Source organism: Eurosta solidaginis, chromosome 5 (genome assembly GCF_040869045.1).
Source record: "Eurosta solidaginis isolate ZX-2024a chromosome 5, ASM4086904v1, whole genome shotgun sequence".
Classification (NCBI taxonomy): Eukaryota; Metazoa; Arthropoda; class Insecta; order Diptera; family Tephritidae; genus Eurosta; species Eurosta solidaginis.
Genome location: NC_090323.1, coordinates 20454985 through 20477784, shown reverse-complemented (window position 1 = coordinate 20477784; position 22800 = coordinate 20454985). Strand labels below are relative to the sequence as shown.

Below are 22800 nucleotides of genomic sequence, written 5' to 3'. Positions count from 1 at the left end.
GTTATTTTCCCTTGTGTTGTCACCATAGCTCTCAACTGAGTATGTAATGTTCGGTTACACCCGAACTTAACCTTCCTTACTTGTTTCTTTTTGGAGTTGATTTTTCTCCTTAGAAATTTATTTAGTCAGAACACATGTAAATGAAAAAAATTAATTTAACTTAGTAATAGAAAATAAATTTAAAAAAATTATTAGAAATTAGCGTTTTTACAACCCCCTTTTAAAACCAAGGCATCACTGTGATGCATTTGCATGTCGTAAACATAGTTGTGTGGGTTTTTTATTCAACCGTTTTAAAAAATGAAGGTATCACTGTGACACAATTGCAGATCGTAAAATTGCTTGTGTTGTTTTTTTAAGCCACCACAAGACACAGCAGGTAGAATTGAAATTTCCCCTACCCAAAAGTTCGACCCAAAGGGGGGGACATCAGAATTCGTTTTAGAGGTAAGGTTCCTTCGGCAAAGTTTCTTATTTTGATCCCTAGAATACGATTTTCACAGAGCAATGAGCGATTTTTAAATCGAGCCGCCCTAATATTTATGCATTCACGTAAGTATGTGCTTGTACGAAAACGCTCTATTGATTTTAATAGTTAATGATGATGCTTAGAATTTTATATATTCCAGAAAAATCTTAGAGACACTTTAGTGGAAATCTATCATATTAAAGTAAAGGAAAGGAATTGCACAAATAATCAAGCTTAAGACAGCACACGATATGGCTCAGAATGAATTACCACTGAATAGAGGGTTCGCTTTTGTATGAAATTTACTAAGGTCCCGACTTAACTAAGAGTTACAAGTTCAGTGTGGACATCTTGTAGTACAAACACATTGTAATGCATTAAAATCGGCCGATTTCTATCCATTTCTATATAGTTTTGCTCTCGCTCATATCACAATGGGCAAGCTGGCCCCACTCCCTTGCCTGTGGCAGCCACAACTAGCCTAACCTAAACTTACTCTTGCTCTTCACCTTTTTCTACTTATTCTGATTCTTCTCCTTCTTCTTCTTTTTCTTCTTCCTCTTTTTCTTGTTATCCTTCTTTTTATTATTCTCCTTCTTATTCTGCTTCTTCTTTTTCTTCTTCCTCTTTTTCTCCTTCTTCTTCTTTTTTTTATATTACTCTTCTTATTCTACTTCTTCTAATTCTTCGTTCTCTTCTTTTTATTTATCTTCCTTTTCCTTGCCACACCCCATACCTGGTTCTCTCCGGCATCTGTTCAACCTTTACGGTGCCATTATAACCACTTCCATTGCTTCCGTTTCTGTATCCTTTATATCCCCCCGCCACCGCTCGTTCTCACTTTTCCTTCCCTTCCCCTTTCCCGCCCTTTTTCTCTTCCGTTTCGTCGTACTTTATACCTGTCCCATCTCCTTCACCTTGGTTTCTGGCTTCCTGCATTGCACCCTGCCTCTCTTCCACTTCACCTTTATTCCCTTTAACAAGAATCCCTTTCGGACTTCACTCCTACTCATTGATTCTCTTACATTATCCTTCATCTTCCAAATCTTCTTGCTATTCGTATATCGCTCTCCCCTTTTCCTTCTCCCCATCCCCCCACCGAACTTTGCTTTACCCTGCCTCCTTTTGTTGCCATCCCCTTCCATTATTTTTCCCCCTTTATTCTTCCCTCAATCCATTTCCCTTGCCCTTCCAATATCTTATCCGTATACCTATCCTTCCTATTCCATCTCCTTCCTCTAGCTTTTCGCTTCCTGTATTGCACCCTCACCCTCCACTCTTCCACTTCACCTCTTTTCCCTTTTACCACACTCCCTTTCGGATATCTCTCCTACTCAATGATTCTTGTTCATTCCCCTTCATCTTCCAATTCTTCTTGCTATCCGTATGCCACACTTGCCTTTTTCCCTCTCCCCACCCCACCCACCCCATTCCCTCTTTGCCTTATCCTTTTGTTGCCATCACCTTCCATCTTTTTTCTCTCCCTCGTTCCGGTTCTACTCCTCCCCTACTCCGTTGTCTTCCAATCTCTCTTCCTCTTCTTATCCGTATGCCGCACTTCCCCTTTCCCTCTCCGCACCCCATCCCATTTGCTTTGTCCTCTCTCCTTATATTGCCTTCTTCTTCCATTATTTTTCCCGTTCCCCTCCCGTACACCGTTCCTCACCCATCCTATTCTTATTAAGCACTTTTCGATATTTGTATTTTACTTTTCCTATAAGCCTCACATACCCAACCCAATCCGAATTATGAGCTTCCTCTATTTTAAAAGGTTTCCCCTTACCTTTTCAGCCTATTTCTCTCCTTACTTTTTACCTCCCTCTCTTCCCATATTCGACATCTTCTGGAAATAATTGCGCAAATTTTGCGAGTTTAGTTTCAAAAGTGATGCGTATGACCGCCTACTTTTTCGTAATCTATATTGAATTATTGGCCTACTTCATTTTTAAAAGATTTCCGCTTTTCTCCTAGCACTGTTTTCTCTACGTCTTCCTCCTCCCTCGCTCCCCAATTGAAATATTGCGAAAAGTTGGTTAATTTAGCTCTCTTTCCGAACTGCGTGCTACTTAAATTATTAGGCGCACATTCTCACAGAGTTAAAGCGAATTAACGCAATTTCCTTCCTGAGGGCGTGGCACCGCCCACTTTTGGCAAATGTTTAAGATAAAAATTATCCTGGTATATTAAATCCGATCAGATTACATTCAGTTACCGACCATTATCAATATCCGTAAAGCAGTTTCGCAAAACATCTTAAACGTCAACTTCTTAAAAATATTACGATACAGGAGTTAGTATATTCTTAGTGAAAGATAAATTTCATAACGCAAATTTGGTTCCGTTCTACCGAAAATCTAATGAAGCCTACATAGTCCTTTAATAAATTATGGTGGACTGTGCTTAGTAATACAGGCGCACAAATGCGACCATGGCCTAACAACAGCTGTTATCATTGAAAAGTAAATCGCATGATCTCCCCATATGATGTTACATATCTACAAAGACGTCATGTACATATGTATGTATATATCTTTTCTTTTGCATCGCATCTTATATGAGTAATCAAACACAACAAAAGACAAATGCGTTTATAAATATTTGCATATCTTCCTTTTGGCTTGTATTTGCTGAAACGCTTCTTATTTGCCTACTTCGTTTTCAAATAATGTGCTTTGCGCTAAAAATAGAAATTTTTCATTTCAATTTAAGTCACGTTCAATCATTTTTTTAACACATGTGACTTTTTGGGTATTGTCATTTCATCTCACCGCAAAATCTAATCAAATGCGTTGGAAGTTGACGCATACCTGAGTGAATTTAATGTTTGAAATTTATGCAGACAAGTACAGTAGCGAACGGAAAAATAGCAGTGGCAATTTTTTTATAATTTTCATCAACTAAATGTATCTCTTTTTAATTTTCGATAGTTTAAGAAAAACCTGTTATGAATTTTGTAACAGAAGCTATGCAAACCCATTTTTAAATCGTTTTCTAAAAATTTCAAAAATTTGCGACAATTTTCGAATTTTTCAAGCAAAGTTTTTTGAAATTTTTTGAGAATGCAGTTTTGTAGCCCAATGAATTTCAGTCTAATAAAGTAGAAGGGATAGATCCCTCGAAATTCTCATCGATTTTTAACGATTTTTTTTCCGAAGTGTGCCTTAGATTTTCTTCTATTTAAAAAAAAAACCTTAAAACCTTTTGGACGAAAATATGAATGCGAATTTCGAGTGACCTACACTTTGTTAGACTAAAACTGATTGGGCTAAGAAGCTGCATACTCAAAAAAATTCAAAAACAAAACAAAAAGTTCGAAATTTTCGTAAATTTTTTTCGAATTTTCAAAAAATTTTAGAAACCGATTTCGAAATAGATTTATATACATAGCTTCAGTTACAAAACTTATAGCAACATACTTAAAAAAATTCAGTGAACTAAATAAATAAAATAAATGTAAGGCGCGATAACCTCCGAAGAGATTTTAGGCCGAGCTTCTCTTTCAATTTACGTCGTGCTCCTTTCCAATTTTTCCTACAAATTGGCGGGACGGGACCAACTTGTTTTATGCCAACTCCGAACGGCATCTGCGAGGCAGATGACTTTTCACTGAGAGCTTTTCATAGCAGAAATACACTCGGAGTGTTTACCAAAGACTGCCGAGGGGAGACCACGCTTAGAAAAATTGTATACTAATTGAAAACCCTTATTTCTAAAATTTTGATGTTGCTTTGCCCCGGGTGTGAACCCATGGCATTCGGTGTGGTAGGCGGAGAACGCTACCATCACACCACGGTGGCCGCCATTCAGTGAACTAATAAAAAATTCAAAATTTTCGTAAATTTTTTTTCGAATCTTCGAAATTTTTAGAAAACGTTTTCGAAATTGGTTTACATAGCTTTAGTTACAAAGCTTATAGCAGCATACTTGAAAAAAATTCAATGAACTGCAAATAAAAAGTTCAAAATTTTCGTCAAATTTTCGAAAATTTTGAAAACTTTTTTTAATTGGTTTACCTAGTTTCAGTTACGTAATTCATAGAAGTTATTTTTTCAAATATCTAGAATAAAAAAAGTTGACACTGCTGTTTTTCTACTCGCTGCTGTAAATTATGTTTCTACAAATTTTTGAGTCTCTAAGGTTAAATTTTTAAAGTTAATTCATTGATGGTCTTCTGACCAGCATGTCGTCTAAGAGAGCTCATCAAGTTCGTTCTCTCGCCCCCCCCCCTCCCCCCCCCCCCCCCCTTCCTTCTACCACAGTCAGAAAGAGATCGCCTTCAATGGGTTTTTTGTTTTGGTATTGCCATTTTATTCTTTTCAACTAGTTTACCATAACTAAAAACTTTAAATAATATTCCACAATCTTCACATAAAAGAATACGCAAAACTACCCTTTCCATAAGGATACCCACCATTAGTTTCAACATAGTATATACCATGCACTTGCGCGTCTTCACCCATTTTCACATTAATCCACACACAATTGTCACGATTTATATGAACCAGAGTGCTGCATTGTTGTGCGAGAAACTCATTACGTTCAGACCACATTTCCGGCACAAGCTCATAAGCTCTTTCATGCGCGCATATATCTGCATTAGCCACTTCGCAACCCGGTTGCTGTACGCCACCATTTGGATAATAATCCACATGTCCAATAGGTGCGAGAAGACCTAGCTTACCAGCATTGGTATGTACAATTTCCACAAATTCTGCTGCTTCTGCGCTCAAACAATGGCCCGCTGACATAGAAGTGGTAAAAATACCACCAGCCGGATCCAGGCCAGTAATGCGTTTTACTTTTTGAGATGTAAGCTTCAATATATTACGTCCAACAAGCCCAGCAATATGAGCACCTTCACTAAACCCGACTAGGTGTATACGTGAGAGCTGCACAGCGAAATGTTTATGAAGAAATAGTAGAAAGTCGGCAATAGATGCGGCAACAGCAGCATTGGTGGCGAGTATATCTTCGGAGCTTGAATTAGCTACTCTGCTCCAGTCGACCACAAGAACATTGCAGTCTTCTTGTTGCAGTTTGGCTGTGATGATAGCATGATTCTCGGGTGACTTTTGCGTGCCTTCTAAGCGATGTATGGAGATTCTGTTGTTTGAAGAAACGTATTTAATCATATCGAAGCTGTCGAGTGCCAAAGTTTGTACTTACAGAGTTGGCTTCCATGCCTGATAGAAACTTCTTACAATCGACTCTACATTTAGTTCTATTGGATATGCGTGTTCAGCACTTAAACGATTGTAGACATAATATTTGATGTCATCCGAAGCGTTGGAGGTGTCAGCTGTGATCTGAACGCACATAAAATAAGCTGTCACAAATTTATTAAAAGATATCTTTAATAATGTTTAAAAGGCATCTATATACATTTGTACATAACTACTCACCTAACTGAATCACTACGAAAATCCCGCCGAAAGTCTGCATTCTTTGAACTTTTAAAAATAAATAATTGACGAAACAACGTAATATAAAGATTTCCCTGAATAAGCTAGCTAGTTATCTTGGTTTTTTGATAAGATAAGTAATGGTCTAAGGTCTATCTAACTAATAATAATCATTCTCTCTTTATACGCCTTATAGTTTTCAGCATTTTTGGCAAACACCGTTCACAATATTTTAGATTGTTTATTATAGTTTTTTATAAGACTACCTTTATATAAACGTACCAACAAGTAGGACGGAGTTATTTTATAACATAGGTCCTGGTTTTTGATAGGGTTTTTCAGATTGGTCGTTAAATAAACTGCTGGTAACAATACGGACTCATTCAGTCAATGTAAGGTCCTCATGGACCGGCCAGTTCATACTAACCTAACCTAAAGCTTCGTACTCTAAATATTGTTGTCAAACTTTACGACATACAATAGAAAGCATCTAGACCCAAATAGGAACATAAGTTATTAAAAAAGGAAGGCGAAGAACAGTCATTTACTGGGACGTGGGCGTTTTAAGCCTCTTTAAAAGCAAAAACTATATAGTTACTTTGGGAGAGCGGTCTAGTGAAAATGAAAAAAGTGAGGCTGAAGAACCGATTGCGAGTGAGTTTAGCTAATATCAGTATTACCCGAAAATTTTACAATAAAATTCGCGGAATCACAGAAGGTTTTTTAGACAGGACACATTCCTATAGAGACTAACATTATGACTGGGTTACCGCCGTTTAGATTGAACTTAAGCTAAGGAGAAAGCACTCCTCTTGAAGGTAAAAAACTGAGGGAGGCCTGTTGTTGCCTGTGGAAACTATTTGGGTCAACAATTAACAGGTCATCTAAGCAGAATTTTGTTAACAGTGGGTTGAAGAAATTAATTTGGCCCAAAATTTAAAACATTAAAAGGAAGTCGCTATTAACAAGTAGTTCCTACTCGGGCGCCACTTAAGCGGTTTTATATCCTTTGCAACAAAATAATAGATAAGAGCTACTTTGAACGTTCAATTCACAGAGCTTATATGATTTGTGAATATCAGAGGTCCATGATGGACGGCTTGTTTACTTATCAAGCGTGAGAATGTTTTGAATGGGAAAAACCTATAGGGCAACACAGCAAAAGTTGTTCGCCCACAAGACACGGACTTGACAGTAGTTTTAAAAATGAAGCCGAAACAATTAATTTTCAAAACATGAATCAAAAATAGTTTGAACAACCAACCAACAATTCTATTGATTAAGATAAATATGTATGGACTACATGCAATACGTTTAATTAATTTTATTACCGTTGCCCTGTTTAAGCTTCATTAAACGCCAACCGAATGAAGTGTTTGAAATGTATGCAAAAAAATACAATTAGCTTTCGGTACACACTCCCTCTATTGTGCCATTTCCACATCACTGATATGTCATTCATGGCACATAAAAAAAACACAAAAAAGAGTGCGAAAATGTTACAGTTTTTTTTTTTTGATAAATTTAATCCGATAAAATTTTTAATTCAAATATTTCGTAGAATTTGATGTGCAATGAAATGCTGTAACTTGGCAAATAAACAAGCTGGCATACATACACTCACACAATTTTTGGCTATCAAAGAAGTGAAGCATGACTGCATTAAAATGCAACATTGCGCTTTGACTGATTAATTTGGCAAATTATCGCCAATGTTAAAAGGCTTTGTCGCCATTCAAATGTGAATAAGTATTTTGTTGGTTTTTATTTTGTCTCTCTTTTTTTCTGATAAGTGGCTTTAACACCTTCACTTTTACAAATATTTACTTATGATTGTGTGTATGTGGTTGCCAGCCATTTATAATTTGTGACACTGCACGTACCCCGTAAGCTAAAATAATAAATTACAATTTGTGTCAATTGCAGCGACATTTTTTTATTTGTTCCTTTCTTTTAACAACGTTTTACAACTGCGAGTACATGCAGACAATGCAAAAAGTTTAATATATACCCAGCTGTCAATTTTAAAGACAGTTCTTGATGTTTTCATAAATACAAAGGTCTACTCAAACGATCGAGCAAGAAACTAATCGGAGAGAACAATGTTTAAAATGTGGTGGTGGATATTTGGTCGGAAAGAAACTAGCACTTGCCTTTCGTCCCATCAAATTCAAAGCGTTGTTTTCCGGTACTCTTTCATACGGAGACTAAGGTAGATTAAGACTTAAGGTGATTAAGACTTTTGTTTGCAATGAGTTGGAAATATAAACTTGACTCAAAAATGGAAGTTTCCAGTGATGATAGCTTTATCCTTAATCGAAACTGACATTGGTGATTCTGCTCGGGCGCCACTTAGAAGACCATAACTATTAAAGTTTACATATTTTGATTAGATTTAACGATATGCCCGGTATGGAATGGAGAAAAATACCGTTAACATGTAAAGAAGGACCAGAGCAGCTATGATGTTGGATCTGTGGTTTGAAATATACTCATCTTCTTAGTACTTTCGTATATGGCTTTAAACAAGCTATTTAGCAAATCGCTAGGTGGCAACGATAAAGCTGTGAATAAGGCATACATCGATATTGGAAACTTCCTCCGGAGAGTTGAAAACGCTCCTACCAAAATATTTCCCTCTCGTTCTCACAAAGGCTAAGTAGCTGAGCATTAAGTGAATGGATGATTTTAACTCGCCGTCCTTCAAACATCTAACGCAGCTGTGGTTGTCCACTGAATTAATGTGTTACCTCTTAACACTCGAATGACCATGAATAGATGAGGTTTAGTGAATTTTTAAAGTTAAGCCGAACACTTGCAGTCAACAAAGAGCCAGAAAGACCTCGACTAATGGCAAGGGGTGTTGTCAGCCCATAGTTTGCTATGCTGATTCCAGAAGCAGAGAACAAGTGGTTAGCGGAATCCCAATGCTTGCAATAGATAGACATGTTAAATTCGCTCTTGCTTCGTCGGGCTAAGAGATCCGCCGGGCAGTTTACAGGGATATCCTCACGTCCTGGCACCTAAACAATTTTTATAAAAAAGAAGTTAGATGCCACCGCGAGTGACGTCAAATAATCTCTCAGAGCAGAGCTTAGCACGTCCATCTACCGCATTCTACAATATGGTGGCGAACTTCGCCTGGAAGACGGTGCACTGATCGGGCATCCAAAATTTCTAGCTAATACCGAGCCCATGGCAGCATGCTCAACCTTAAATCTTCCCATCCAGCTTTGTTTCATCCGTGAAAAGGTTCACTAAACTCCTGTCACATATTAATTTCCCACTCCATTAATCCCTTGAAAGTATATGAGGTGTAAAGGTAGCAACAGGAGCGGAAGCCGGTGGGTAGTAGTCTGTCTTGCCAGAAATGAAATCGGAGTCGGTCAGAATGCTGGAGTGCTCATAATTCACAAGCTAATATCTTGCGTCAGGAAGATATATTGCCGCCCGGGTTGCGGCTTTTTTGCCTACAATGTCAACCGGGTATAGATACACCATCGCCTTGAGTGCTGATGTAGGTTTTTATCGAAGGGCCAGCTTATTCCAACCATCGCCAATCGCTGCACTGCTTCCAACCTTTTGACCGTGCGAGAAGTGTCTAGTGATCTTGACCAGAACGCCATAAAAGGGAATCGGCTTGACAGCCAAATCGTACAGCCAATGTACCACACTTGAAGTGAGCCCCTAGCGTTTGTTAATTTTCCCTCGTCAGCAGTGTAAGGCAACTGAAGCTTTCCTAGCCCTGTCCTCTCAAAGTACTTAACCCTGTCAGACAGCACCAGCGGTAGTCTTAATTCAGGAATCTTGTACCTCCGCGTAAACAAAATGCGCTCAGTTTTTCTTGTGTTGAGAGGGCTGAGGGGAATAATGCTCGGCTATTGAAGTAGAAATTTCGTTGGCACAGCGAAAGTTTTGAGACCAAGCATAGTCCATAACTATAACCGCCGTTCAGAGAGTTCTTAATATTGACGAAGATGAAGAACACGACGTTGCTTTCGTAGAAAATGAAATCTTTTTAAGTCTAGAGGTAGCCGAAAACAATAAACAGGCCATCTGAGCAGAGTTGAAAAATTTTATTTTACTAAAAAATGGAAATTTCAAGAGAATATGACTTTGTGGGAATTTGACACTTTCGTTGGCGGTTCCTGCTCGGGCGCCACTTAAGAGATAAAATAATTTTCGTAAATATTTAAGTTTAAAGATGTTATTTATGTTCGGGGATATGGACAAATATGCAACAAAGTACCAACCGAATATTTTGGAATATTTACGAAAACAAATTCATGCAGGTACCTGGACATTATTAACTTTCAAAACCTACAACCATTCTGACGTTAAAAACATATAAAAACGTAAAAATGGCACTGAAGATAGCACAATACCGAAAACAAGATGTGTCTAAACTAAACTTCACAAGAGATAACGGAAAGTCATTTCAATATACATTAATTGAGGCACTTAAGTGCTATTTCCTCGACATTGCATGTGTGTGTGAGCATCACTAACCAAGCCAAAGTAAACAAGAAATTTATTCGCCATCACCTCTGCTGCTCTTAATTGCATTCGTAAATACTTTTCACTTGTTCATTTAACATTTCCACATCGTTTACGCAGACATTTCACCTTAATTACAAACTGCAGATTTTCGCAACAATTTCATTCCCTTTGTACATAAATGTGTTTTTGTTCAGGGTTTACCTTTGCTTCTCAGTTTCTTTTATTTTACTACCACAAGATGTCTACTTTTTACCGAAATTACTTTACGTGCTTTTTGTAAATGACTTTTCTTGCGCTTCGGGTTTTAGTTCATTGTTTTCGCTCCATTCCTTCATTGCCTGCCTACATTGCGGAAAAGTTGGAAGTTCTGTGCGGAAGATCCAGAAGAAAGTAGCGTTATTTACGTAGCATACAATTTTAAGTACTTGGTTGTTGTTGGTATGAAATTCTGAGTGTTTTTAATTTTAAAATAACGAAAGAACCGAAAAAAAGAAATACCAAAAGCGAACAAAAAATTGAACTGAACCGGCCAATTGTGGTACCCAATAAGAACTTTATGAAGTCCATGTTGGTGGAATGCTTGGCTAACTAAACCAACTGAGTATTACGCCAAATAAAGGAAGTGTAAAGACTCTTCACGCTGCACCTTTACTCACTTGTAGCTGAATATTATTTCCAAATCCCGACACTATCCCGAAAGTTTCATGCCTCAATATAAAGAAATCGGGGCAGAGGCACAACAAATGTTCAGCTATTTCATATACCTTAGCTAAACCTAATGAGGTTAATGAAATCAGAAGTTTTGCAAACTATGTTTATCTCATGTGGGGATTCAATTCAAATCCTCTTCCTTCTAAGGCAAGGACTGCCAATTTGATGGGAATAAGTTGAGTGCATTGCCATTTAATTAAAAACTAATCGAACTGCTGCTGATGGGATGCAGAACGGGCCAATGGATATCCTCAGAGCTAAGAGCACTTAAGTCTGAGTTATATGGGTTTAGATCATTTACTCAAAGGTAGCGATGGTTTCAGAGCCAGCTACGACTGAACCGCTTAATAAGCCCGTGCAAAAGGTATGGAAACAGTGACAATTTCATTTCCGTGGCATATCACAATGTTAACAGTGTTAGTCGAAAGCACTGCAAAGGGAGAGGATAAGAACTAGTGTCGTCTCTTAGGCCCACTTACAGAACGCAAGTTATCTTTTCAACTCAGAGTTAACTTGACATGAGGGGTTAAACTCATACATTTTTGACAAATTTTAAAATTAAGTCAGAGCTAAAAAATAACTTGCCATTTTGTGAGTGGGCCGTAATGAGATACTGTGGCGAATATTAGCAGTTCTATACTTCACTATGCTGCTACTAAATAAATGCACAACAACAATAAAGCAAGCAGCCAACTTAAGTACATGAACACATTAAACCAAGCAGGCACACATATACATAAACAGCAGCTTGAAGCTGAAATTATTTCACATACACATATGTAGTCAACATAGGCGCAGATGCAAATGCGCACCACAATGCGTGGGGAGGAGCAGATACGAACGAGAGAGGCGAATCTCTATTTTGTTACATCCTGCAAACCAATATGCAGATAGCCAACAGGGGAAATGTCCCTACATACATTGGTCCAACATCCAGTAATGTTCTGGATATTACATTGAGCTCCGAGCGTGATATATCAAGGTATGATTGGATGGTTCTTGATAGACCATCCTTCTCCGACCATGCGTATATCAGCTTCAGCATCCCCCTAAAGAGGGTAGAGAAGGGAGGAATCTTTAGAAACCCTAGGTCAACGAACTGGACTAAATTCCAGAAACATGTAGAAACAAAACTGGGACAACCCAAAGAGGTTGCTAATGTAGAGGAACTGGAGGAGTCGAATGAATTCCTAACAAGGACGCTTATGACTGCGTATAACAAAGCTTGTCCTCTAAGAAGATTCAGAGTAAAAGCAAAGCCGCCATGGTGGAGCAATGAGCTGAGTCTTCAAAAAAGACAGGTAAAAGAAATGTTTAAGCTCGTAAAGACCGCGGAAAGCGAAGCGTGTCGGGACGAGTACAGGGATCTACTGAGGATCTACAAGCGTGAAATTACCACGGCGAAGAGAAACTCATGGAAAAGTTTCTGTACGGACATAGAGTGCTCCAGCGAAACAGCACGGTTGAAAAAAGTCCTAGCGAAGGGAAACATAATCCAGGGACTAATAAAGAAAGAGAACGGGGAATTGTCACGTAATAGTGAGGAATCCCTTGAGGTGCTTCTCGACACACATTTCCCATCGGGAGACGATTTAGAAGAGCCAGCAGACATCACTCACACTTCGAACACGGAGCTAGTAGTGCCGGGCTTGGTGACCGATACCAAGATCGAGTGGGCAGTGAAGACGTTTTCTAAGTTTAAATCGCCGGGCCCAGATGGTATATTCCCGGCCATGCTACAAGTCTCAAGTAGGGCGGTCGTGGAATGGCTTAAAATAATATTCGATGGGTGCATAAGACTGAATCATGTACCGCACTCTTGGTGAACTGCTCGTGTAGCTTTTCTACCAAAGGCGGGGAAGATCGGTCACGTGTATCCCAAAGACTATAGACCCATTCGCTTAACATCATTTCTGTTCAAAACCTTTGAGAGGCTGATAGATGTGTACATAAAGTCCAACGTGGATGAAAAGCTGATCTCCACAACACAGCATGCGTACACCAAAGGCAAGTCGGTAGACAGCGCATTGCATAGGGTGGTAATAAGCACAGAATAGATAGACATGGAATATAAGGAGTATGCTCTAGGAGTCTTCTTGGACATTGTCGGGGCTTTCAATAATGTTGCAAAATGGGCGATTATGGATGGTCTTAATTACATTAAAGTACATCCTGCCTTAATCAGATGGTTCGGCTGCATGTTAAATTGCAGAAAGATTACATCACAGTGGGATTGTACGAGGCCACGAAATCAGTGGACAGGGGCACGCCGCAAGGAGGGATGCTATCACCTCTGCTGTGGACGCTGCTCATCAACCAACTGCTCAGGCGATTCGATGAGGGACCCGTAAAATTTCGGCTTACGCAGATGACGTTGCAATTGTCATAACTGGAAAGTGCCTTAACGATTAGTTCTTCAATGGATCGGGCGCTTCGCGATATTCATACCTGGGCATCTAATGTCGGGTTGAAAGTCAATGCGGAGAAGACGGATATGGTCTTATTTACAAAGAGGTACAAGGTCCCAAATTGGACCAGGCCTAAGTTAGGAGGGGTGACCTTACAGGAGAAACCTTGCACAAAATATCTAGAAATCATCCTAGACAGTAAGCTGTCATGGAAGCTCAACGTGGAGGAGAGAGTCAAGAAGGCCTCAACGGCACCCTATGCATGTAAAAGAATGCTGGGGTTTACGTGGGGCTTAACGCCCTCTCTTTCTCATTGGGTTTTTACAGCGATTGTTAACCCTATTCTATACTATGGAGTTCTTGTTTGGTGGAAAGCCACACAAAATACAACATACCTCAAAAAATTAGAGGGGGTATGCAGACTATCGATGCTTAGCAGTACGGGAGCCCTGAAAACAACCCCGACGGCTGCACTGTATGCCATTCTGCACATTCCACCTGTAGACCTGGTAGCAAAGAACAAATCATTAACGACCGCAACCAGGCTTGGTGCTTCGGGGCAGCTTGAGCGCCGACCATATGGCCATAGTAGTATAGCGTCATCAATCACAAGACGAACAGACTACCTGATTCCCTATCTGCGCTTCGAGGGAGATCTTAAGACCACAATAGACGTGGACGGTTGGCGCAAGGGTGCGAAAATGGCGGACGAGGCGTTACATGTGTACACCGATGGTTCCAAAGTAGTGGAAGGAGTAGGGTCTGCGGTATACTGCGCTGATCCGGAAATAAGCAGATACTACAGGCTGCCAGATTACTGTAGCGTTTTCCAAGCGGAAATATTAGCCGTAACCAAAGCAGTAGAAACCCTGGAAGAGAATAGCTTAAGCTGCAACCGTTTTAACTGTTATATTGACAGTCAAGCAGCAATTAAGGCAATAACCTCGCATAGCACAGCATCTAAATGCGTGTTAGAGTGTAAGCAGTCTCTGGAGAGAATCGGGACAGGGAGAAGCATACATATATATTGGGTCCCAGGGCATATGGGAATAGATGGAAATGAAAAAGCGGACGAACTAGCTAAAAGGGACGCATCCCTTGAAGCTTGCTCCGTAGACGTCCCAATTAGATTGGGCGAGATTAAGCGAAGGCTAGAGCTGCACATGATCGACCAAGCGTGAAAGGCGTGGATTCAAGCGCGGGGCTGTAAAGTGTCGAAGATTATGTGTAGGTCTTACAACCTTAGACTAACACAGTTGCTTCTATCATTAAAAAGAGAGGAATGTAGACTCATGACGGGTATTCTGACTGGGCACTGCCTTCTGGCGTCACATGCCTTTAAATTAGGCTTGGTCAATGATAGCAGATGTAGGAAGTGCGGGTTGGAGGAGGAAACGATCGAGCACGTTCTGTGCTCGTGCCCTGAACTTGCCAGGCTAAGACTCCAGCTATTAGGAGTGATACAGCTGTCAGATCTGGAAGCAGCAAGTGGCTTAAGTCCTAGGACGCTTCTAGTATTTGCCAAGAGTACGGAGTTATTTTATAACATAGGTCCTGGTTTTTGATAGGGTTTTTCAGTTTGGTCGTTAAAACAAACTTCTGGTAACACTACGGACTCAATCAGTCTATGTGAGGTCCTCATGGACCGGCCAGTTCAACCTAATCTAACCTATGTAGTCAGCAGCTAAGAGCAGAAGCTGTTACTCACACATACACACGCATATAGCTAAATAACCTAGTATGAGATACAACTGTGCCAGAGGCATGTTCGTTAAAAGTCTAGACCCTGGGAGAAATATGCGAACGAGGCAACACAGAGGGTAAAAGCAGCGCTGGCTGAGGAATAATGTATCAGTTTGAATTTAAAACGCTATAAGTGAGGTACGCGAGTATGTTAATTGTGAAGTACTACTACAGTAAAGTTGTAAATAAAGCAGATGTTGCTATACTGAATATTTGAGTTATGTATTCGACCGTTCAGCGATTCGAACGATAGAAGAAGGTGCAAAACAATCAGAGTTTCCCAAAATTCGTTACAATATTTTTGCGCTAGTTCGGAACTAATGCGCCTCGCTGCAGGGTACTTAGATTCCAAACCGTATGATTTAGGTCAATATGCTTAGAATTTAAACGATTAAAATATAACTTAAAGGTTCACTACGAACTGTTCCCTTTACATAGCTTGGCGATAGTCCTGAAATCCTCCTGAGGACCAACCTGAACTTATTCTGAATTAGTTCCACTCAAAACAGTCAACAAAAGGACCCGAAAAAAATTTGGAAATAAACACGATCTCAAAATAGCCACGAAACTATCTCCAACACAAACCCGAAATAGTCCACAGATATTTAGAAACGGTTAAGCAATAACCCAGTGACGACCCTGAAACAAAGCCGAAATGTTCCGCAGTTAGTTTTGAAATGATGGAGATGTTGTGTGAAAACGGTTCCAAAACGGAGTGTGGTCTGATGCTTAGAGTAGAGTAAGTGCATCATGTGTGAAAACATTATTAATCTGCTTTATGCTCTACGGCACCAATTCAAAAGTAGTTAGAGAGCTAACCAACGTCTTACAAACTTGTAATATCTCGCCCTTCCACATTTTCTGTGCAGCATTTTCTTTGGCCTTGAGAATAATTAAAACCTTAACGTAGCCCTTTAAGAAAACCACTTAACATAGTAAATAGTAAAGGTAATATACACGCAGAATACTATGGCACAAAAATTATATGAAGGAAACGATGTAAAAATTTCAGGTCACTGTCTAAGAGGAATGATATTTCTTGGGAAACCCTTTTTTGAGAGCCTGCCATAGCTCAGGGTTGTTGGGCTTGGGGATCAACGGAACCGTTTTCCAAGGGGGCTTTTTAACATTGATTGACAGCAGGAGTATCATAGTGGATCATTAACGCTAATTGGATTCAGAGTTGACTCGCTAGTGAATGTTAGGTTAGATTGAACTGGCCGGTCAATGAGCACCTCACATAGACTGAATGAGTCCGTAGTGTTACCAGAAGTTTGTTTAACGACCAAAACGGAAAAACTCTACCAAAAACCAAGACTTATGTCATAAAATAAGTACTTTCTCTTGGCAAATACTAGAAGCTTTCTAGGACATATGTCATTTGCTGCTTAAAGATCTGACAGCTGTACCACTCCTACTTGCTTGCGCACAAAACGTGCGCGATCGCAACATAGCAGCGAATCAGTTGTACCTTGAACGGGTAACACTTTGTTACGATTAGCGGGGGAAAGATTTTCTATTTGGTTCTTTTTCTAATTTATCCTGCATTGGCAATATCAACATGCTTAATATAAAAATTCCTAGCGGGTCTGTTCACTGTCTTGCTAAAAAGTATGCAAAGATGCCACAAAAATGTTTAATTACATTTTATTGTGACGTGGAAACGGAACTGGGTCGAAGTGCGCAACATGTAACCGAATTTTAGGCGTAACTTTTAAAAGCGATGCATTGAAAAAAAGTATTTGAAGAACTGATTTTTTAAATTAGGCAATGTACACTTAAGTTATAATGAATCTTAAACCTAAAGTGACTAATTTTTTTAATGTATCAAACGCTTTAGCAATGACAAACCTCTTGAAAGCTATAGGGTGACCATAGCAAAAAATCGTCTTCTCCTGGCAGGAAATCTCTTTTTGCGTTTGGGTCAAAGTCATACCATATAACTACTTATACTTAATAATATATATATTTAACTTGCTCATTTTGTTAACTTCATCCTAAGCTGTCGCACATAAAAACAAAATACAAACATATCATGATAAATGATTATATATTGCCTAAAAGTATGCTATAGTCTGCATTTAAGCGATTTTCTATTATCGTGATGTAATGACCCCTTATCAAAGTGTTGTCGTCAAAAGGTCATTCACTTTTTGTGTGTGGTCAACCAAAACGGACACTGGTCGGTTTACCGTTATTAGTTTTTCATTTAATCCTTTCCCAGACACAAGCTGACAAATCCATATTCAAGAGCTTTAAGCTCTTTCTACGTACTACTAATGCATATTAAATATCCCTTCACGGCTTGCTTAAGATTTGTTCATAGCTTAAAGTTATTTCTGCAACCTAAAAAGTGGAACAACAATTTTTTTTAAACAAAAATTTGTACGCATCTGTTTTGTATGGCGAAGCTGCTGGGCTGCTGGTTCATCATTCTTTCAATATGTTTTATTTCCCCTTTATTAAATTAGGCTAAAATCTATGTTACTTGCATCAAAGCAAGAACTCTTAAAAGGAAACAAAGGCAGCTGAATATAGCATTGTTGTTTCTTAAATTTTTATTCTCGTAGTGAATATAGCATTGTTGTTTCTTAAATTTTTATTCTCGTAGCCAACTTCTATGAGCATGGAGAGCCAGGCGAGATTCAAAGTAGCTCCTACACTCAGAGAAAAACGCCGTTCTAAAATCCAGCACCACCGGACTCAATTCAAGCTTTTCATTTTCTTACTTTTCCGTTCTTGAAATACGAACGACCTGTTCTCAAAGCAACAACCTTGTTCTCGAACTGACACCAATATTCTTGAAAAGAGATCGGCTGGTCTTAAAATATGAACAAATGTTCCATTAATGAGAACAATGTTCTTAAATTAAGAACAATGTTCTTAAATTAAGTTCAAGAAAAAAGAAACGGTATAATTCGTGTGCACCACAATGTTAAACACAACATTTGGCACACGGTATGAAGCAGTTGTAGTGGCCCAGCGACTACGATGTTGCGGTTGTGATCGTGTGGCGCGAGTTCGATCACCGTCAAACTCTGAATTTTTTTTAAATAATTTGTTTATGTTCTATTTTTTTAACTATTATTTTTCGCTCAGTTCCATTCACATATGAGTAGGTAATTCTCAAACTTGTTATGAAATGTTTTAAGTATATATGCAGATTACGTCTTCAAAAAATAATAATTTCTCACCAAGAGGAATGTATGAAAAAATGTATGAATGCATTTTTTTCTTAAACTTTTGGATGTCAATAAAAATGTTTTTGTTATAAATATTTTTTTGTATGATTTAATCGGGGATTGCCCGTATTGCTTTTTTAAATGTATGAAAACATTTATTTGAAGCAATTTTTAACTTTATAATTTACTAGCCTTTACCCGCGGCCCCGTCCGCAAGGAGAAAATGAAATATGTATATGGGTTATTCACGTTAGTCTGCTTATTAAGTTAGCTGTCTAAAATTTTGTTTCTGTGTAATGCATTTTATATTTGTAATTGATTAAAAAAGAACTAAATGAGCTGATAATCTTATAGGATCCCAAAATGATCCCGAAATTATCCATAAAAAGCAAAGAAATGACCCCGACGCTATCGCGGACGGATTCCTAAAACCATCCAGAAATGCCCCCAAAGGGTCTTCAAAAGTTCCCGGAATAGACCCAAAAAAACTCGAAATGACAACGGCACCATTCTAGACTTATCCAGAGAACCACACAGAAATGATCCCTGGAGGGTACCAAAATGATCCCGAAATAGTCCCGAAAAAGTTCCGAAATGACCCTGGTGGGCTCCAGGACGGATCTCAAAAACCATCCAGAAAATATCCAAGAAGGGTTAATAAATTATCCCGACATAGTCCAGAAAAAGTTCCGAAATGACCCCGAGGGGAACCACGACAAATCGCGAAAACCATACAGAAATGATTCCAGAAGGGTCCCAAAATCATCCCGAATAGTCATCCCGAAAAAGTAACAAAAAAGTCTCGAAATCACTCCTATGGCATCCCGTACGGATCCAGAAATGACCCCGGAAGGGTCTCGAAATCACCCTGATGGATCAGTCAAACCATCTCAATTCCGGAAGGGTCCCCAAATGATCCCGAAATAATACAGAAAAATGAAATGATGCCTAAACTCCAAATGATCCCGAAATAGTCCGGAAAAAGTCTCGAAATTACCCTGATGGGTTCCCGTACAGATCCCAAAATCCATCCAGAAGTGATGCCAGAAGGGTCCCTAATGATCCCGTATTAGCCCCGAAAAAGTCCCGAAATCATCCCAAAATTGTCCCGAAGAAGTCCCGAAATGTCACTGACGGGATCTCAATCGGATTCCTAACTTACCCCAACGGGATCCCGGACAGATCCCGAAATCCATCCAGGAATGATCTTGGCCCAAAATGATCCCGAAATAGTTTCGAAAAAATCCACAAATTACCCTGACGGGATCCCGAACGAATCCTGAAAACCATGCTTAAATGATCCCGAAAAAGTCCCGAAATGACCCCGACGGGATCTCGGACGGATCCCCAAAACCATCTAGAAATGATGAAGGAAGGTACCCAAAATGATTCCGAAAAAGTTCTGAAATGACCCCGACAGGATTCCGGACGGATCCCGAAAACCATCCAGAAATGATGCCGAAAGGGTCCCAAATGATTCCGTATCAGCTGAGAAAAAGTCCCATAATGACCCCAACGGGACTCCGGACGGACCCCGGAAACCATTTAGAAATGATGTCGGAAGGTAAACCAAATGATACCGAAATAGTCCCGAAATGACACCGACGGGATCCCTTACGGATCCCGCAAACCATGCAGAAATGATGCCGGAAGGGACCCAAATAATCCGAAAGAGTCCTGAAAAGACCCTGACGGGATCCCGTACGGATCCCGAAAATCATCCAGAAATTATGCCAGAAGGGACCCCAAATGATCCCGAAAAAGTCCCGAAATGACCCCGACGGAATCTCGAAAACCAAACATAAATGGTGGCGGAACGCACCCCAAATGAAACCTAAAGAGTTCCGAAATGACCTCGACGGGATCCCGGACTGATCCCGAAAACTATCCAGAAATGATGCCGGAAAGGTCCTCAAATGATCCCTTAATAGTCCCGAAATGACCCTGAAGGGATCCCCGACAGATCCAGGAAACTATCCAGAAATGATGGCGAAAGGGTCCCCAAAAGATCTCGTATTAGTGGCGAAAAGGTCTCGAAATGACCCCGACGGGATCCCCGACGGATCCAGAAAACCATCTAGAAATGATGCCGGAAGGTACCCCAAATGATCCCGTAAAAGACCTGAAATGACCCCGACGGGATCCCGGACGAATCCCGAAAACCATCCAGAAACGATGCAGAAAGGGAACCCAAATGATCCCGAAAAAGTCCCGAAATGGCCCCGACGGGATCCCGAACGGATACCGAAAGCCATCCAAAAATGATACCGGAAAGGTCCTCAAATGATCACCTAATAGTCCCGAAATAACCCTGGCGGGATCCCGCACGGATCCCGAAAACCATCCAGAAATGATGAAGAAAGGGTGCCCAAATGATCCCATATTAGTCGAGAAAAAGTCCCGAAATAACCCCGACGGGATTTCGGATGGATCCCGAAAACCATCTAGAAATGATGCCGGAAGGTACCCCAAATGATCCCGAATTAGTTCCGAAATGACCCCGACGGGATCCCGGATGGATTCCGAAAACAATCCAGAAATGATGCCTAAAGGGACCCCGTATGATCCCGAAAAAGTCCCGAAATGACCCCGACGGGATCCCGGACGGATCACGAAAAGCATCCAGAAATGATGGAGGAAGGGACCTCAAATGATTCCGAAAAAGTACCGAAATGACCTCGACTGGATCCCGGACGGATACCGAAAACCATCCAGAAATGATGCCGCTAGGTACCCCAAATGATCCCGAAATGACCCCGTCGCTATCTCGGACGGATCCCGAAAACTATCCAGAAATGATGCCGAAAAGGTCCTCAAATGATCCCCTAATAGCCCCGGCATGACCCTGACGGGATCCCGGACGGACCCCGAGAACCATCCAGAAATGATGCCGAAAGGGTCCCCAAATGATCCCGTATTAGTCGAGAAAAAGTCCTGAAATGACCCCGACGGGATCCAGGACGGATCCCGAAAACCATCCAGAAATGATCCCGAAATAGTCCCTAAGAAGTCCCGAAATGTCCCTGACGGGATCTCAAACGGATCCCTAACTGACCCCGACGGGATCCCGGACAGATCCCCAAATCCACCCAGGAATGATCTTGGCCCAAAATGATCCCGAAATAGTTTCGGAAAAGTTCACAAATTACCCTGACGGGATCCCGGACGAATCCTGAAAACCATGCTTAAATGATGCCGAAAAAGTCCCGAAATGACCCTGATGGTACCCCGAAAGGACCCCGAAAACTATCCAGAAATGATGCCGGAAATGTCCTCAAATGATCACCTGATAGTCCCAAAAAGACACTGTCGGCATCCCGGACTGATCCCGAAATGCATCCAGAAATGATCTTGGGAAGGTCCCAAAATGATCCCGAAATAGTCTCGGAAAAGTCCAGAAATTACCCTGATGGGATCCCGGACGAATCCTGAAAACCAATCTTAAATGATGCCGAAAAAGTTCCAAAATTACCCTGATGGGACCCCGAAAGAACACCGAAAACTATCCAGAAATGATACCGAAGGGGCCCCGAAGGGATCCCGTATTAGTCGAGAAAAAGTCCCGAAATGCCCCGACGGGATGCCGGACGAATCCCAAAAACCATCCAGAAATGATGCCGGTAGGTATCCCAAATGATCCCGAAATAGTCCCGAAATGACCTCGTCGGCATCCCGGACGGATCCTGACAATTATCCAGAAATGATGCCGGAAATGTCCACAAATGATCCCCTAATAGTCCCGAAATTACCCTGATGGTATCCCGGACGGATAACGAAAACCCTCCAGAAATGATGCCGAAAGGGTTCCCAAATGATCCCGTATTAGTCGCGAAAAAGTCCCGAAATGACCCCGACGGGATCACGGACGGATCACCATCCAGAAATGATGCCGAAAGGGTTCCCAAATGATCCCGTATTATACGCGAAAAAGTCCCGAAAAGACACCGACGGGATCCCAGGCGGATCCCGAAAACCAACCAGAAATGATGCCGGAAGAGCCCCAAATGATCCCGAAAAAGTCCCCAAATGAGCCCGACGGGATCCCGGACGGATCCCGAAAACCATCCAGAAATGATGCCGGAAGAGTCCCCAAATGATCCCGAAAAAGTCCCCAAATGACCCCGACTAGATCCCGGACGAAACCCGGAAACCATCCAGAAATGATGCCGGAAGAGCCCCCAAATGATCCCGAAAAAGTCCCCAAATGACCCCGACGAGATCCCGGACGGATCCCGAAAACCATCCAGAAATGATGCCGGAAGAGCCCCCAAATGATCCCGAAAAAGTCCCCAAATTACCCTGATGGGATCCCGAAAACCATCCAGAAATGATGCCGAAAGGGTTCCCAAATGATCCCGTCTTAGTCGCGAAAAGGTCCCGAAATT

The 22800-nt window shown here is 40.7% G+C and overlaps 2 protein-coding genes across 3 annotated transcripts in view; one reads left to right on the top strand and one right to left on the bottom strand.

Annotated features, from left to right (window-relative positions):
• LOC137253328 (speract receptor) overlaps positions 1–22800 on the top strand; it is a 209819-nt gene that overhangs the window by 78547 nt on the left and 108472 nt on the right. The gene's annotated exons all lie outside the window — the stretch shown is intronic.
• LOC137251972 (lipoprotein lipase) lies at positions 4754–5999 on the bottom strand. Of its 2 annotated transcripts, none has more exons than XM_067787053.1 (3): positions 5872–5999; positions 5636–5795; positions 4754–5572 (listed from the first exon to the last, which is right to left on the bottom strand). In XM_067787053.1, the coding sequence occupies exons 1-3, from the start codon at positions 5909–5911 to the stop codon at positions 4834–4836; spliced, it is 939 nt and encodes a 312-aa protein (XP_067643154.1). In that variant the 5' UTR covers positions 5912–5999; the 3' UTR covers positions 4754–4833. The 2 variants fall into 2 exon arrangements, with proteins under 2 accessions (XP_067643154.1, XP_067643155.1); XM_067787054.1 differs by having other exon boundaries at positions 5636–5820; positions 5872–5929.

Bases quoted from the DNA above. Each gene is read 5' to 3' on its own strand.
- LOC137251972 (XM_067787053.1), bottom strand. From the start codon at position 5,911: ATGCAGACTTTCGGCGGGATTTTCGTAGTGATTCAGTTAG. The intron at 5,796-5,871 runs GTGAGTAGTTAT...AATTTGTGACAG, and splicing joins TTTCGTAGTGATTCAGTTAG to CTTATTTTATGTGCGTTCAG. The intron at 5,573-5,635 runs GTAAGTACAAAC...TTCAAACAACAG, and splicing joins CAGGCATGGAAGCCAACTCT to AATCTCCATACATCGCTTAG.